General features: G+C 36.1%; 1 protein-coding gene across 1 annotated transcript; it reads right to left on the reverse strand.

Moving 5' to 3' along the window:
- Positions 1–2,299: 2,299 nt before the first annotated feature.
- On the reverse strand, positions 2,300–17,700 carry LOC128988640 (ATP synthase subunit beta, mitochondrial). Its single transcript, XM_054410120.1, has 9 exons — positions 17,544–17,700; positions 9,246–9,422; positions 7,900–8,034; positions 6,779–6,940; positions 6,087–6,271; positions 5,375–5,656; positions 4,515–4,727; positions 3,386–3,565; positions 2,300–2,663 (listed from the first exon to the last, which is right to left on the reverse strand). The coding sequence occupies exons 1-9, from the start codon at positions 17,659–17,661 to the stop codon at positions 2,547–2,549; spliced, it is 1,569 nt and encodes a 522-aa protein (XP_054266095.1). The 5' UTR covers positions 17,662–17,700; the 3' UTR covers positions 2,300–2,546.
- Between the last annotated feature and the right edge of the window lie 1,188 nt (positions 17,701–18,888).

Below are 18,888 nucleotides of genomic sequence, written 5' to 3' on the forward strand. Positions count from 1 at the left end.
ATTATGTTTTATCAATCTACTGTATATACTTAACACAACAAGGGGGCGGGGATGTCTCTGTAACACCTCTTTTCCAACTGTAGTACTTAACCGATTTTTGGGATTGAGGTGTCATTTTAAAGCTTATGAGCTAGCGGAGAGCTGGATGGTAACTAAAAAGGTAATTTATTTCATGGCTTCGCTCTCCTTGAGTTTGATTTTATTTCTAGCGTTCGCTTTCAAAGATTAAGTGATGATAACCTCTTCATAAAGGTGTGAATGTGAATTGTAATTTTACCAGCTGATGTTTCTGTTAGTTTTAAAAACCACAGTCAGAAAGAAAAAGTTTATGTAAATGGATTTTAAATTCTTTTATGATAAACTAGCTGTAACCCGCGGGCTTTGCCCCGTTTAACTTCTTAATTTTCAAGATTATCTCGTTCGCATGGCTCAATCACGTCCTGGTTGAAGTTTGTTCGCTACGCTCACTCACCTTTAGGTTGGAGCGCGTTCGCTGCGCTCACTTGCCTTCAGGTTAGCTCGTTCGCTACGCTAACTCGCCTCCAGGTTGAAGTTCGTTCGCTACGCTCACTCACCTTTTGGTTGCAAATTAGCTGTTGTCATAAATAAATGTAAAAGAAATAATAGTGCTGCACCCTGTTGGTAATCCTTGTAACTTTAATGCTATTGAACATCATAGAACAGAACCAACTTGTTTAATTGAAACAGCTGTTAAGATTCAATAATTCCATTTCTCATAAGGTTAACATGGGAAACTCCAGAGCCACTGGGGCGGAGCCCGGAAGGATTTTTGAAATAAGAATATGCCTATATGTTAATCGGGAATGTGAGCTATCATCATGCCAAATTTCAGCCCAATCCGACCAGTATTTTTCGAGTTTACTTTTCCCATACACACATACAGCAACCACCTCTTTTTTATAATAGTATAGATTTAACGTGAATCACTCTTTATGGTATACAGAAGATCTAAAATCAACAAATTTAATTTATCGTAAAGTAGTAGTTTTGTTCACCAGCACATTATAATTTGGCATGCAGGTAAATCCTTGCTATGCAGTACAAGCATTCCAGCAAAGTGACAGTACCATGCCAATTCGTAATGAAATGAAATGAAATGAAATGAAATGAAATGAAATGAAATGAAATGAAATGAAATCAACTTTATTCATACTTTGCAAACATGTGCACGAATGGCGTCATTACATTGGATCAAAATCATAATGCTTAATCCTAAAAAAGTACAAAAGATATAATCACTATTGAAAAAGTTCTTATTCTAATATATTATGTAAGAGGAAAAATTCGTTCTTTGAATACAGGGGATTGGTTAAAAAGTACATTTTTAGATTATTTTTAAATTTTGTAGTCCTTGTGTAGTCCTTTAGTTTTGTTGGAAGAGCATTGTAACATTTTATACCCATATACATTGGTTTTTTTTCAAAAAATCTTAATCTATGTGAAGGTGTTGCATAGTTATTTCTGTTTCTGGTACAGTATTGATGAGAATCCCCTACCAGTGAGACATTATTTGAATTTTTGACAGTATATAATATACATTGATAGAAATAATAGCTATATACAGTCATTATGCCTAGTTCTTCAAATTTTTCCCTAACAGAATCTTGCCAATCCAAATTTAACATAATGCGTATTGCTCTTTTCTGGAGAATTAAAATTCTGTCTAAATTAGCTTGTGATGTTCCTCCATAAATACTTATACCAAAGGATAAATGTGAGTGAATATGAGCAAAATAAACCAATTTTAGGGATTCAAGTTTACAAAATTTTGATAATCGATAAAGTGCAGATAGGCCTGTTGACATTCGATTTGCCACATGATCAATATGATCATTCCAGCTTAATTTACTGTCTATGTATAATCCTAGAAATTTAGTGTTCTCAACAATTTGTATATCTTCACCGGCTAATTTTAGTGCTGGGTAATCTGAATTGGTATTAGTTTTTAGATTAAAGCGTGTAAAATTAGTTTTGGAAAGATTTAGTAATAGCTGATGAGCGTAGGCAGCGCCACCAGCGTTGCTATGCTGAGTGCATGGCAACGCTGGTGGCGCTGCCTATGAATTGACAGGCAAAGCTCTCTCAAAACACTCAATGCTTTTTACCATGCGGTTGGCATTCTGGGTTATAGTGGTATGTTTCCTGTGGTCCAGGGGGACCCAAAACGAATATATCCACTCAAAACTCAAACTCGAAAATCTTGACGAAAACAATACTTCCTCCATATACTATGGTATATAGGGAGAAAGTAAAAAGGATTAAAGTAAAACTCAAGATAAAAGGTTGTTTTCAGGTTTAATAACATATAAAGTAACAAATACAGTACAATTCATTCGATTGCTTATGGAAATATACAACAGAATCTTGTAAACTTAAAATTAAATTTTGTAGTGTAGAATTTTACATAATCGTAATGGAATTACGGACATCAGTTAACTTTCTTGTCTACTCTCTTCTTTAACATTCACATGGTGAAAATAACAGATGCTGAAGAGTCTTCAGTAAGCAAATGCGGACTAATTAACTTAGGTGGACTTGGCGAGTGTTTCCGCCTTGGCCACGACCTCCTCGATGGGTCCAACCATGTAGAAGGCTACCTCAGGGAGATGGTCGTACTCTCCAGCCAGGATCTTGGAGAATCCCTACAAACAACAGCAGATGACACTGGGAAAAACATCTCTATACGACGGTTACAAAGTAGAAGAGGTTAAAAATACATGTTATGGATTGAAATAAACATAGAGCGTCAGTCGTCAATTATTCAACTGAAAAGCCATAATAACCACTGTTGCCGCAATCAAGAAAGACGAACATTTGCAATGCTGATGACGGGTGTTGCCGTGATCGCGGGAAACAATTATAGTTGTCGCTAAAACCCCAATATATGGTCACAGACATTGCTACAATCGCAGGAGACAATCAAAACCAGTAAAAAATACAGGTAAGCAGGTATTTGTATTTAAATGTTAACAACAATTGAAGATAAAATTATGCATCTTGATTTTACTGTCAATAACAGATTATCCATAGAAAAACCGGTATCCAAACACCCTCAATCTCCATTTATGTTTCAGATAATTGACTTCTATATGAGTTTATGAAAAGTACTCGAGTAAAAATTACAATTTTCATTTAATACGGACAATTCAGATACAATTAATGTAGAATGATAAAAGTTAATTAAAATACAATGTCAAGTTAAGAGTTAAAAGGTTTGCAGTTAAGGGTTCGGGGTACCTTGTTGAAGAGGCAGGGTTGGTACTTAATTTGGAAAACAAAATTCCCTGAATTTTCCAGACAAAACAACTTGCTTTTCAAGCTACAACTTAAAACATTCTAAACTTTTCTAAATTCATCTTAATACCTTGATGGTCTCCTCGAGGGGTACCAGTTTGCCAGCGTGGCCAGTGAACACCTCAGCCACCTGGAAGGGCTGGGACAGGAACCTCTGGATCTTACGAGCTCGGGCGACTGTCAGCTTGTCTTCTTCTGACAACTCGTCCATACCCAGGATAGCGATGATGTCTTGCAGGGACTTGTAGTCCTGGACAAACACAACCTCACTGACAACTGAACTCAAATAAAATCATCACACATGAGTCGTTAAATAATGTAGAATCTTGTAAAACACAGTAAACCCAGGTTTTTATGAATAATAGAACGGTATCAGCAATCTGACACATAGTTTCTCCCATTAGCTTATTATCAACATTTATCATGAGTAAGCGTAAGGTGTAGCCTAACTGATATATTTTATAGGGAAAGTTACAATAACTTTTGAACCGTAATTTGTACAGCGATGGGAGCCGTACCACATTTTATTCAGAATTTTTAAGGACTATAATACACTAAAGTTTAATAAAAATCTTTCATGCTATTTTTAAGAAAATTAGATTTTTTAAATTTTTTAATGGGTTTTATGGGGAAATTACAATGAAAAATCAAAATTTCATCAGAGTCGGACCACAGGTGTGGTCTGTAGCTCTGAAGACATCCACATGTACAGATAGACACACACACGGACAGACATTACTTCAAAACCACTTTTTTGGGTTCATTGGGGCCCAAAACAGATAGGCCTATATCCACTCAAAACTCAAACTCGAATATGTTGACGAAAACAATACTTCCTTGGCAAGGGGAGAAAGTAAAAAGTTATGGGCATACATTCACCTATCAGGTCAGATGATGAATGGAGTGTCCAATCAAAATCGATCACCACTTACCATCTTTGATATGTATTCCGTCTTGTGAGTCAGCAGTACAAGTATAAATATATAATGCACGTGTTTTTAGACGTTTTTTATTTACTTTCCGAGAATTTAAATTATACTAGGCCTATTACAACAACTATTTTTCATTTCTTAAATTGATATTAAGGCAGGATAAAGTACCATACGGTTACTTCATATAATGAGTGATGACATCTACTCTCCGAAGAAGTCCTATTCAGCTGAACACACCAAACATTGTCGCTGTTTGCCATGTCTTACCTGCAAGATCTTCTGTACTCCACGAGCGATGTTGTAGTGCTCGGCACCGATGACGTTGGGGTCCATGATACGGGAGGTGGAGTCAAGAGGGTCCACAGCGGGATAGATACCCAGCTCAGCGATGGCTCGAGACAGTACAGTGGTGGCGTCCAAGTGAGCGAAGGTGGTGGCAGGAGCAGGGTCAGTCAAGTCATCAGCTGGCACGTAGATGGCCTGCAACATCAGACAATACTTGCGTCAAGAAAGGGGTTTAAGAGGGACTTAGGAAACTGAGACAAGTTACAGGGGTATGTGCCTTAGGTCTATGGTACTACAAGGTTAAGTACACCCCCATTGACATTGGTATCATTGCAGTCTCACAAACTAGGCGAGATGTGGACTGGAAAGGTGCCAAGTTCAAAAAATTGTCAAAACTGACACATCTTAATATTATATTTTCCTTTTATTTCTCTGGTATAGCCTAGACAATGAAATTTACAACACCAGAACGTTGAAAAATATGAGTTTAACCTTTGTAAAAACACAGACGATTTTATTAAAATCTGTAATAATAGTGCTGACTGACGGACTGACTCGCTCTCTAGGCTTTGGTCGTCAGGTCAGATTATGATTTTCCCCAATTAGCAAAAAGGCATTAGAGGTCCAAATGGCACAAGGCAATAGGCCCTATCCTATGGAACTACAGATTTCTATAGTTTTTCACCTTAGTCACTTGAAAAGCTTGTAAATAATACTGGAATTCTTAGTACAAATTATTCAGATACAAACTCTTACCGCTGACTGCTGGCTTATTTTCATCCTTTTATCAGCATACTCGTTAATCAATAATTCCTTTGCCACAAAGCTTTAAACATATTTACCTGCACAGAGGTGATGGATCCCTTCTTGGTGGTGGTGATTCTCTCCTGCATAGTACCCATGTCAGTGGCCAGGGTGGGCTGGTAACCCACAGCGGAGGGGATACGACCCAGCAGGGCGGACACCTCAGAACCGGCCTGGGTGAAGCGGAAGATGTTGTCAATGAACAGCAGCACGTCCTGTCCTTCCTGGTCACGGAAGTACTCAGCCACAGTCAGTCCAGTGAGAGCCACACGGGCACGGGCGCCTGGGGGCTCGTTCATCTGTCCGTACACCAGCGCTACCTGTGCAACCATACAAGGCTTGGTCAGTACACAAAACTATGTGTGAATGTTGGATACAGCCAGTGCCAGTAAAATATGTGTGCTGTGTTCGTAGAAAAACAATTTTTTTTAACTGTAAATTGAGAAAACCAACATGTAAGTTAAGATAAGAGTAGGCTAAGTTTTTAGAAAATCAAGAAAGTCAATTGCTAGCAAAACCAAAATTCTCAACTGTTAGGCCTACATACCAGTATGATTCTAGTATAGTAACCCTTAAAAATGGAATCAGTGCATCCCATAGCATGTTAACAGTCTGCTGTAGTATCTATGAAGATTTAGATGGAAACCAAAAATTACTTAGTAGGCCTACTAGAAATTAGAAATGAAATTGACCTCAACAATAACAATTAAAAATGTAGTTCATGCTTAAACAAACAGAACTTTATCGCACCTTGGAAGTCTTGTCCTTCAGGGAGATGACTCCAGACTCAATCATTTCATGGTACAAGTCGTTACCCTCTCGGGTCCTCTCTCCGACTCCAGCAAACACAGAGTAACCTCCGTGGGCCTTGGCTACGTTGTTGATCAACTCCATAATCAATACAGTCTTGCCAACACCAGCTCCTCCAAACAGACCTGCCAACCCAAGTAGAATTTTTTAATGATTTATGTCACAATAAATTATTGGCAATACCAAATTTTTTTATAGCCTAGAGGAAATACCTAGTTGATCATAAGGTTGGTTGTGAGAGTTATGTAATGTATCATTTCTTTTTTTTCTAAATACTGAAACATGTATGTATAATATGAATATGAATATAAATATACCTAGCCTAATGAATCTTTTTAGTGACCCCCAAGTAAAATCAGAAGTTTTTCAATAACATCCATTAACCTGCTTTAAAACCTACCATCTTCAATCTATTTACGATTTCGAACCACTATTCATCATTCACTAGTCATTCAGTACCTCGTAAATTCTTGGAACAAAAAGGTTTCTTCTAAAATAGCTTAACATATTTCATTAGATACCACAATCACTAATTGGCTAACTATCACCTTGTTTATACAAATTACACACTTAATAATACACTGTGAGTATACTGTAAATCAGGTTAAACTCCTTCAAGGTTAGATGCTTACCAATCTTTCCTCCCTTGGCGTAGGGGGCAAGGAGGTCGACGACCTTGATGCCAGTGACCAAGATCTCCTGTTCGACACTCATGTCCACAAACTCTGGCGCGTCTGCGTGAATGGCTGCGTACTTGTCTGTGTTGATGGGGCCCCTCTCATCAATGGGCTCACCTATAAGGCAAATTAAAATTGTACACAACTTGTGTTATTTGTTTTTTTTCACTTCTTTTTAAAAACATAAAAATAAGGGTTGCCTAAATTCCTAAAGATAAAGTTGTATTCTCTTAAAACTCCCACTGAAACAATACAGGGTGTCCCATAACTAAGTACAAAATATTCAGGAATAGATTTAATTAGTCAAAATAAAAAACAAAATCAATCAAAAATAACACTTTTTCAAATCTTTTGTAAGGCAGATATCTGTCATTGTGTTTTGTTGTGTTTTAAAGTTCCATTTCTGAAAATACTAAGATACATTTATAAAACTTGGTAAGGCCTATAAAACGTTATGAAATCATAATCTGTTAAAAAAATAATCATTAAAAACAACTTTTTTCTGTGTTAAAATGGCGGCCATTTAAGTTTTTGGGTACTCAAATAAAAAAAATGCTGATTTATTAAAATAATAATTAGCTGAGAAATCACAATCTAGTTGTACAGACCAGGCAAAATAAGGCCAAGCGGCAAGGGTTGGCCAACTTATAGTACTTTGTGCCAAAATATTGTAATTTCTCAACTATAAATTATTATTTTATTCTTTTGAACATGATGCCATTTGATAGAGAATTTTTATATGTGTACTTGGCATTTTTTTCTCATATAATCAGCCAATTTTTTGTACGACAACCCAGAGTCCAGTCAGTCTGTCATAAACTAGCTCAGTCTGCTTTCTGTCCAGTTCATGACACAGCTCGTGTAATTGATAGGCCTATCATTATCGTTTTTACTTTTTGAGTCTAAAATGTGTTTATAATTTATTTTGACGACGACTTAAAAAGTGGATCAGCATGTTAGCCTGATGATGGCGGAGTTATATAAATAACAGGCGAAACATAGCCAGCAAGTTTTGATACTACATGTCAAGGGTCGTCTGACAAGGTACGTTTATCCATTATTTGTCAAGTATTTACCGATAACGTTCATGATCCTGCCCAATGTCTCGGCTCCTACAGGGATCCTGATGGGGTATCCAGTGTCCAGAACTTCATGGCCTCGCACCAGACCCTCTGTACCGTCCATGGCAATGGTCCTCACTGTGCTCTCTCCTGCAAACACAATATCATCAAATAAGTAGAGAGAACAAAAACATGTGCAAGAAATATAAAAATAAAAAACTACGTAGTCCCTAGTCTAAAAATTGTTTTGGCCTATTGAGAGAAAATTTAGACAAAAAAGAACAGAAATTGGATAAGTGTAATTAGCTGAAAGATGGAATTTTGATACTTCCGAGTTGATTATAACTTAAGCACTACAAATATTAAACAATGTATGTACCTAACTTACTAAATGAAAAACATATAAAGAGAAAATTGTATTAATAGTGGTGATAAAAAATAATAATAATAATAATAGTAATGTCTTAATTAAACAGAAATCACCAACACCAAAAATTGACTGTGACATAGAAGTGATAATGAATTTATGTTATCGTAGGCCTTTATTTATGCTAGTAGGGAACTGTTGAAGGTTAATCAACAAGCCTTTTGAATAGAGCCTAGAGATTTTTGAACCTTTTGGGCAGTTGTTTTTTATTTTTTTATTTTTACTAACTTACATTACTAAAAAATATAAGTAAGCCTACAGTAGAACTGCGCACACACAGAAGTAGCGTAGATACAAGCAAAAAAGCAAAGGGAAAAAGAACTTCAACTATCCAAATTACCATAGCCTACCAGATTTGGATAATTGAAAGCTCTGATGGTTAGGGCCTAGCCTACATGTGTTCACAAAAAATCAGGGCATTCGATAGAAAATACTTGAGCACTAAGTAAAACTATCTTAAAGTTTGAACCAAGCTTACTATATCTTTTACAATGTTCAAGATTTTTTTAAATTGTTAAAACATAAGTTAGGCCCATTTTTGGAATTTTACAATTAATTTCTAAAAGCAATTGACAATCAGCGATTCGTTAAGTTAAGTGGAGAGTTCTTATAATAGTCTACTTACAAAAATGTACCTACTTAAATGTATTTATTAGGCCTATGTTTATTTAGTACAGGTACCGGTACCTACTTAAGAATTTTTACACTTTGATTAGGCTATTATTATTTAACCAATCCAATTTGAAAAATTAAGTCTAAAGTTACTTTCTACCAATAAGTTAATGGTTTCCAATCAATAAAAAAAACAACAACTTAGTACAAATGTATTTGTACTTATAAGTATCAGTAACATTAATAGACCTAGGCCCAATGTCCACTTTACAGACAACTTTTTAAAATAAACAAAATTTAGTTCATAAGTTTTAGTTCGTACCCAGATGCTGAGCAACCTCAAGCACCAATCGTGGGCTCCTGTTCTTGACCTCCAGGGCATTGAGGATGGGAGGGAGGGTGCCTTCAAATTGAACGTCTACAACGGCACCAATGACAGCCACAATCCTGCCCTTGGAGCCTGAGTCTGCTGCTGGCTTGGCTGCTGCTGTGGCGTAGGCTGTAATGTTACGTTGAGGTTGAAATAAACTTACTACTGACTGTGATGATTCATGAATGCATAAGTTAACAGCAATGGCCAATGTTAGAAGTGTGGAATGGCCAGCCCATTTTGACGATTTTGCAGACCTTTTTTTGAAAATATGTAAAAACTCAACCGTGGAAGTAAACTTAGCCAACCTCATATTTCTTTTGTTCGGAAAGAACAGGAGATTCTAGAAATAGTACCGGTAATATATTATTGATTTAGAAAGTTTCGAATGAATGTAGGACGTAAAGTAAAGTGCAGCCGTTCCCAAGTGTCAGCTGCAAAAGTCGTGCCGTGCCAAAAATTGATTTGATATCTAATCGTCGAGACATTGTTATAAACCGGTAACTGCTACAGGGTTTGTTTAGGTAGGCTTTATAATAAAATGAAAGTTCAGAATGTGATTTGGCTGCACTTTACTTAAGGTCCTACTCTCATTCAAATGAAAATGATCGATCGATATATCGATTAATCGATTGTTTCATTCAATTTATCGTTCAGGTTAGTTAGGTAAGGTTAACCTAACCTAACTAACCAAACGATACATCAAATGAAAGAATCGAATAATCGATATTTTCATTCGAATGAGTGTAGGCCCTAAAGTAAAGTGCAGCCTGTGATTTTTCGAATGGTAGGCCTACGGTATATATTGTTCATTATCAGAGTTGATTAAAGTTATAAGCGGTTTTTTCACCGTTACAAAATTTTGGCCCATAATAGCGTATTACGCTGGTGGCCATTCTAGGCATCAGGGCAAACGAGCGTATTACGCTCGTTGGCCACTGATAGGGTTACCCTAATCCATTCTTTAAAGTCCTAATTAACTTAGCTATGAACAAGTCAGCCTACCGGTGATGGTTTGAAATTCCTCACTCATGTAAGTTCAAAACGAAACAAGTTGGCTGGTTGAATTGAATTGAATTGAAAATGTCTTTATTCATATTATATACAGTGGTATACATCGAATGGCGTCATTATACTAAATTACATCTAACAAACTAATTTCTTTACATTTCCTCCATAAGCCATAAGGTACATATTTAAAACAACAGTTGATCATCATAAACAACAAAAAGTATGGTTGTCAGAGTTCATCAAATTTATATAATGTTTTATTTGTCAAATGCAGTTTTAATTTTTTCTTAAACATGTTTACATATTTAACGTTTCTCAATTCCACAGGTAGCCGTAGTAAAAACTTAGCACCCGCATTTAATGGTTTTTTATTATAAAACTCTAGCCTGTGGAAATCAATGGCAATTTGATTTCTATTTCTTGTAAAATAGGAATGGCTGTCACCTAACCTGGGAACCAGATTGTTTATACTTAGTTTTTTAGCATGAAGTGCTGTGTGAAAAACATATAAACTGTAAACAGTCATTATGCCCAAATCTGTAAAATGCTGACGAACCGAATCACCAAAATTCAAATTCATTATGATTCTTATCGCCCTTTTTTGAAGAATAAGAATTCTATCCAAATTTTGTTTTGATGTACCTCCATAGATTTCAATGCCATAACTGATTGCTGATTCAATAAGAGAAAAATAAATTGTTTTTAATGTATTTACTGAGCAAAAATTAGACATCCTATATAAAGCATACAATCCAGAGGTGACTTTGTTAACTACATGATCTATGTGGAGATTCCATGATAAATTTTCATCCAATGTTAAGCCTAAAAATTTGGTAGAAACAACTTTTTCCAAAGAGTGGTTGTTTATTTTTATTACTGGATTTACTGAATTTTTACTTCTTCCTGCATTGAACATGATAAAATTGGTTTTACTTGTATTTAATAATAGTCTGTGATTATTTAAAAAGTTATGGATACCCAATAAAGCTGAAGAAGAACTATGTTCCAAATTATTTATTGTATTGCTACTAATTTTGAAACTTGCATCATCTGCATATAGACAAAGTGTTTTTGTTGAGCCATTTTGAAAAGAATGTGGAATATCTTTTAGATAGCACAAAAACAACAGAGGTCCAAGGATAGAACCTTGCGGGACCCCATGCTGCATCTGTGCTATCGAAGAATGACTGGTGACTGTTTGATTATTAATGGTACTTTTTATTTCAACAAATTGTTTTCTATTAACCAAGTATGAGCTAATCCAATTTAAAGTATTGCCATTGATTCCCAGGCCTTTGATTTTGTTTAAAAGAATTTTGTGTGAGACGCTATCAAAAGCTCTGCTCAGGTCCAAGAAAATACCTATTGTTTTCTCTCCTTTATCCACAGAGTCAATTACCGAATTAATGAAATCTATGCCAGCAGTAATAACTGATCTATTTGGTCTAAATCCATGTTGTTCCTTATCATGCAAACAATTGGTTTCTAGAAAATGTACTAACTGATTGTAGGCTGCTCTTTCAAAAATTTTAGAAAAGGTTGGTAATAATGATAATGGCCTATAGTTGGCTAGATTTTGTGCATCTCCTTTTTTGAGGATCGGGATTACCTTTGCAATTTTGAGTTTTGACGGAAAGATCCCACTAATAAAAGAGGAATTAATTAAGTGGACTATTGGTTTTATTAGTTGATTACTTGCTTTCTTTATCACTATCATTGGAACCTCATCATATCCAGTTGAAAGTTTATTTGGAAAAGAACTTAAAATTTTTTTAATTTCAATTTCTGTAACTGGTCTAAATTTAAAATTTTGATTTGTGAAATTATTGAAACAAGGCAGAGCATCATTGTTATTTTGACTATTTGGATCTAACTGTGGAATTATCGAACGTTCAACATAACTGGAGAAAAAATCATTAAAATGTCTACAAATTTCCTGCGGATCTTCTAATGTATGGTCGTTATATACAATTTCAATGTTGCTACACTGTTTTTTCTTATTACCAATCTCAGAGTTGAGGATCTGCCAGGTTGTTTTACTAACGTTTTTAGATTCTTCTATTTTATTTTTATAAAAATCTTTTTTTTTATTAATTAAATTCTGTTTGTAATTTTTCCTTAAAGTTTTAATTCTGTTAAACATTTGTTGATCCTTAACAACTCTGGCTTCTATACTTAACTCTACAATTTTCTGTCTATCTTGTTTTAAATCAGGTGTTATCCAACTATCATTACAATTCCTGGACCGTTTTTTAACTTTAGGAAAAACTAAATTGAAATAGTACATAAAAATGTCATGAAAAGTATCAAATTTTACATCAACACTAGCATTATATACACTAAACCAATTCTGTCTTTCTAATATCGTACCAAACAATGACAAATTGCTTTCATTAAACACTCTAGTTTCTCTTGTCACATATTTATTTTTGTGCTTAATTTTGGCTTTATTTAAGTATTCTCCAACAGAAGGATCTACAGATACCATTAGCCCATCATGGTCCGATAATTGTGTGTCAATTCCCTCGACTCTAATTGAAAGCTCATCAAAATTAGTCAAAACATTATCTAATGCGGATTCTGTAGTACAAGTTATTCGGGTAGGAAAATTAACTAAAAATCTCATATTGTACAATTGCAAAACATCATTGAGCTTTTGTCGATTTGAGTCATCCAAAACATTTATGTTAATGTCACCTACAACTAATACAAATTTGAATCTCTTAATTAATACTCTTAAACAAAAACATAATTTTTCTAAAAATACTGATACGCTAGAACTAGGAGATCGATATACTGCCATTAAAACAAAATTCAACCCAACTGTTTTGTACTCAACAACACAGCATTCAAATTCTTTTTCTAAAATTATGTTTTGAATACAATTTAAGTTTACTTTTTTATACTTCATGCTATCCTTACTTAAAACCATGACACCACCTCCAACAGATAAAACCCTTGAAAAGGAGGCATTTATACTGTAATCTTTTAAGTTGAACCTTTCTATTTCAGAATTTACCATTTTATGTTCATTTAAAACTATTATATCAGGGTTTAACTCATTAATTGTAATTTCTAGGGACTCTATTCGTGATGGCAGATGTTGAATATTAATGTGAAACAAATTTAATCCTAACCTATAATTTACTGTTGAATTAACATTACTCTGAATTGATTTGGTAAATTTACAGACATTGTGTAACCTTAAGTTATTTTTTGTGGCACAAAAAGGTCGTTTTTTTCATTTGTTGAGCCAGACAAAGAATCAGGTTTTAATTTTGATGATGATGTCTCAGGTGACATTAGGGAGACTTCGCACACAGGTAACACATTATTGCCCTTTTCACTGACACTTTCACTATCACACTGTGGTGCTGTGTCGCTGCGGCTGGTGGAAAAGGTTGAAACTTCGTTGTCATCACGCTGCTGCCTCTGGGTGGTGGGAACGGTCGACACTTCGCTGTCAACTCGCTGCCGCATCTGGGTGGTGGACTCCACAGCAATTGCTTGTTCAAGATTTCTCAGGAACTCAGAATGCAGGTGTTTGTTCTTGTACTTTTCTCTGTAGTATTCATCAGATGACACTATGATAACTGTTGCATCAGTGGACCTCTGGAATCTGACAATGTGTTTGGCAAAATGAAGAAGTGGTACCTGATCTCTTGAGCATCCTAAAGGCGAGCAAATTAAAGTTTTTAATTTATGCTTATTGAATTGATCAATGATTTGGTCAAAAGCAGCATCATAAAAAGCATACTGGTTATTTTTTGGTTTCTGAAAATATTTTAGTTTTGTTACTAGGCTAAATACATGAGCCCCATTGTCAATTGTTTGTAAAGTCAAGTTAGGTTCGCAATAATCATTAGCTGTTGGTTTACCAAACTCCTCTTTAAAGGCAACTGCTACCCCTGCACTCATATTTCTTTCGTGTGTGAAATCTGCTGATATGCAATGTGCAAAGGCTGTATTTTTCTTATTCAAGTTTTGTTTGATAATTTGTTTCATATCAGCTTCCAGTATTTTTACAGCAGCGTCCTCAGAGTTTGTTATTTTCTCAACAAGTTCCATTTTGTTTGCTGAAGTAGCCTCTTGAATCTTTTTGCACCAGTCAGTTATAGCATTAACAATTAACAACGCTACCTTTGACTTCCCTCTGTTATTAAGGTGCAGGCCGTGTGTTGTAAAATCAAATCTCTGCAGTCCATCCAAATCTATTAAAAAGAGGTTGTCAATCCTATTGCTTAGCTCTCTTAAGTAGTTGTTTAATATATACAGATCCAGGTTGACCGGGTGGTTTAGAGATTTGTCATATCTTGCTAGTACACTGCACAGAAACACTGGTCTGACTTTGCAAATTTCCAGCAGTTTGCTCTCGAGGTCACTATAAATGCTAGTCAGGTCACATTCAAGACTGTCGTTAGTGCCTCCTAAGACGATCAAAGGGCTATTTTTATCGATGGATGAGGAGTTCAAGACTTGGAGGAGAGTGGTGTTAGCCCTAACGTAACCGAAGGTATTTATTCTCTTAGTGCTGTAGCTTTCTACTTTAGACGCTATGTGTCTGCCTTGACTATCCGAGCAAAGTGTTACTTTTATATTTGGATAGTTATTTCTTGATGCGTTTTCGTTTTTCTTATTGGTATTATGTCTCAGGTTTCTTGTGTGTTTGGGGAGGGGTTCTGTGAAGGTCGGCTTCTTTGTGTTTATATCCATGTTCTCACCCTTTGGGCAAATACTGTGAAGAGCATCAAATTTATTTGATATTTTCAGAACAGGTTCAATAATACTTCTTTGGCTGCTGTATGTTTTAGTTTTTACTTGAGTCCAGGCATTGTTTTTTACAGAAATCTTCTCAGTAATTTTCTCACCCTTGGTTTGTTTTTTTCCAGGTACTGGAGTTTTTCCATATTTTTTTAACATTAAAAAGTGAAAAGTTTGACTGTTTGTAGATGGGGGGTTGAGAATATAATAGGATATTAGTGATCGCTTCTGCACCGCTTCCCATTCTGACAATTTCTTGTTTTGGATGAAATTAAAATTTAATGACCCAGACGTTATGATATCTTCCACCAACGATTCAATAACCCAACATGTATAAATTCCACAGTCGTGACCATTAGGCTGCTGTGGTCCATTTAATATTACAAAGCCCATTGACAGTATATCACAACCCAAAAGTTCTGCTACTTTTTGAGCAACCTTTTTTGCATGTTTTAGGTTGTAATTATCACGGGAATCGTAGTAGTAAAATTTGTTTTCAGTTTTATTTAAGACCAGAGTGCTCCAATGAGAGCCACTAATCCCTTTACACAACTCCTCGGAATCATTGACAGGCATGATCAGCACACTTTTATTTGCCAATGTTAAGGGGCACAACAAACCTTGAGGATCATTTGAGTTTTTGACAGCATGAACAAGAAGAGGGTTTATTATTACACACTTGGTTGAGTTTAAAAATTTGTCATTTAAGATCTGCAAATAAGGGTTGAGGGTCAGATCTGTAACCCAATCGGTTCCCAATAGTTCTGAAGTAATCATTGCTTTATTAACGCATGAATTTTCAGTTTGAGTTCCTGTAGATGTAGCAATTTTTGTAGTATTTTGTAAAGGCTGTAGTAGGTCATACGTGGATGTTGATGAGGTGGATGTTTCAGGTTTACATTGTGTGGAGCAGTTTATCATTTGATGTTCGATATGCTTAGGTACATAATCTGGAACAGGGAAAATCTCGTCGGTGAATTCCATTAAACGAGTGTCCGACTCGATGGAATGGTCCAAGACACATCTAAGCTGTTTATCTAGGGTTTCAACATGCTCCTTAAGTTGTTTATTCTCTTCTTGAAGTCTCAAAACGTCAGGTGAAACTTCTTCATGCAGTTCATTCAGGATTTTATTAGTCAGTTGTAACTATACTTAACTGTGGTGTTGACACTTCAAAAGAGCCATTGTCAGTTTTTATTATAGGACTATGAACAGGTGTTTCTTTAGTTGATTTTTTGGGTGTCAATAAAGACCTCATTGTGATAGGATGAGGCCCATTGTGCTTAATGTTGGTTGATATTATTTCTGATTTACTAGCATTAGTTTTAATTGTTGAATTACAGTTTTTTCCCAGGCAGCGCCAAGTAATTTCGCCACTTTTAGATGTATAGCTATGCCTATACTTATAATTGTCATAAATAATACTTGGCTTCCCATTTTTTGCTTCTTCAATTTTAAATTCCATTGTCAAAGGCTATTGCTAGAAGTAATATCTCCTTCAATCAAATAAGGCTACCCCAATAGACATCTGTGTGGGCTTTGCGTTGACAAAATTGAAGGCGCTAGAGAATACCGGCCGCGACACAGTCCCTCTAGTCGGCGGCTCAGAGCGGGAGGGCTTTGATTAGCAGGGATATTAGTCTTTGCGCAGTTGGCAGGCGAACGGATCACCGGCCGCGCTCAACTGACAAGAAAGTTGTTATCAGGCCTGTTTCAGATGCTATTAGCCATGTAGGTTAGTCACGGTTCTATACGAAAATTTACTTACAACTGAAAGTTTCTTTAGATCCTTTAAATATTTATCTTATGATTGTTAACTGAACTGATTAAAAGGCACTTTAACATAGATTGACAATAACTACCCTGATAATAACTGAAATTTCTAGACACAGTAATTCTAACGTAATTTACCGGCAGGTCAGGCCTACCAACTCTCATAAGGTTAAGTAAGTTAGTTAAGCCTACCTTCTTACTGAAATAATTATAGACCTAAACTTAATGTGTCCTAAGAAACTTAAGTTAAGTAGCCTACCTAGGCTAATTTCACAGCCTAAATCAAAGTTTCAAAAAGGCCTAACTTAATAGGCCTATAGATTTTAACATCCGAATTTAAAGAAGTGGGGTATAGATCCAAAACATAACTAGGCCTAGGGGAAAGTAGATTGCTGTAACCAAAAGGCTAGAAGATAACGTCATGGCCCTAGCTACTAGGGTTGTACCCTGTAAAAATTGTAATTCACTAATAAAAGCACCTTTACAACATCCGAAGGTACATGTATTTTCGATATACTAGGTCAAACATAGGAAGAGTGTTTTTTTCTTTAACAATAAAGTACTTAGGCTAAGTAAGTTACAAAGTCATTTTCATTTTCTAGTCGGACGACCCCTTTACCCTTGAGGTGTAATGGCGAGCGCCGCTCTGCTCGACATCGATAAGTCGATAAATTAAACCAAATTATGAATAATTTTTGTACTCACAGGTCCCAGTGAGGGCTCCAAGGATTGTAGTTGCCTCATTTTGGAGAAGTTGGGGAGTTTTCGAGGGTTTAAGGCCCTTTAAAACCCCGGCAGCCGATCTCGTAACAGCGTTGAACATGACGACGATGAGAGTAGGACGAAGAAGACGACGAAAATTGATCACGTGACCTTTATTTCCAATCTGAAACCTGCGCAGTCTGCCACATGTTATTTGCGCTTGCTCGACCTTCTTCCAGCACATACGCAATGCATAGCCATTGATTAAACCTTTTTAGTAAAAAGTACTGTACAAAAATTGGTAACATTTGTGATTTGTCATAAAGTCAATGGTAAGGCGTTTTATTAGATATTTATGTTTTGATATAAAATATACAATATTATGTAATACGTTGTTGCGGGGTTTCTCTTCCGCTTCACTCGAGGACTCTCCATTATGCTTTGGTCTTGGTGTTGCTTTTTCGTGCACTGGTTCGGTTCGTCTAATACTCTGGACTCATATCTTCGCTGGAGAGAGTTCAAGTCCGTTTCATTAGGATTCTTGTCTGTTGAATGGGATATCGCTACCTTGATGCTTCCGCAAAACTCATCAGATCTCAGTTGAGTCAGTTCAATCTATGCAGCTTGGAAGATCGTAGGAAAATTTCGGACGCATTGTTTCTCATGAGGATTGCAAATGGAACCATCAACTGCCCTGAGCTTTTGTGAGGGATACCATTCCACGTTCCTGCCCGTACAATATCCAAGGATACGTTTGAGTGGCGGCACTACAATACTGTATATTTGCAGCGAAGCACTATCCCTCGCCTGTTGCGGGTCAACAACAAGGTTGGCGCAGTGTTGGATTTGGATTTTCACCATTCCAGTGTGGCTGCTTTCCTCTCCAATATGTGCCACCTCTTCTCTGTAAATACTTTGTAGTTAATGCCCACATATGAGTCAATTGCTCCCTTTGCCCACTAGTTGCACAAATAAATATGTTAACGAAATTATAAAATTAAAAAACGCCCATAATTATGATTTTTTTTTATTTAAAAGTATAACTTTTCCCCTATTAAATCTTTTAATTAACCTAGTTTAAATGCAAGACAAACATGCAGAAATGGGGTCTCTTACCAGACGAAGAAAACATCTTGTGTGCGTGTTGTGCTGTTCAGGATCCTGGCCATCTGCTGATCTGTCCACACCTACCAGTCTTGCACATTAGATGCTACTTTACAAGCGAATGACAAAGCCATATCGGCCTGCAGATATTTTATAATGTAGGGAATGGCGGACATTGACTAATTATTTAAAGAAAACCTGTATTTAGCGCTATCAGTAATGCGGCCGACTTTAACTCAAGGCC

Source organism: Macrosteles quadrilineatus, unplaced genomic scaffold (assembly GCF_028750875.1).
Source record: "Macrosteles quadrilineatus isolate MER2022 unplaced genomic scaffold, UCM_ALF_1.0 Scaffold_3__2_contigs__length_128488019, whole genome shotgun sequence".
Lineage (NCBI taxonomy): Eukaryota > Metazoa > Arthropoda > Insecta > Hemiptera > Cicadellidae > Macrosteles > Macrosteles quadrilineatus.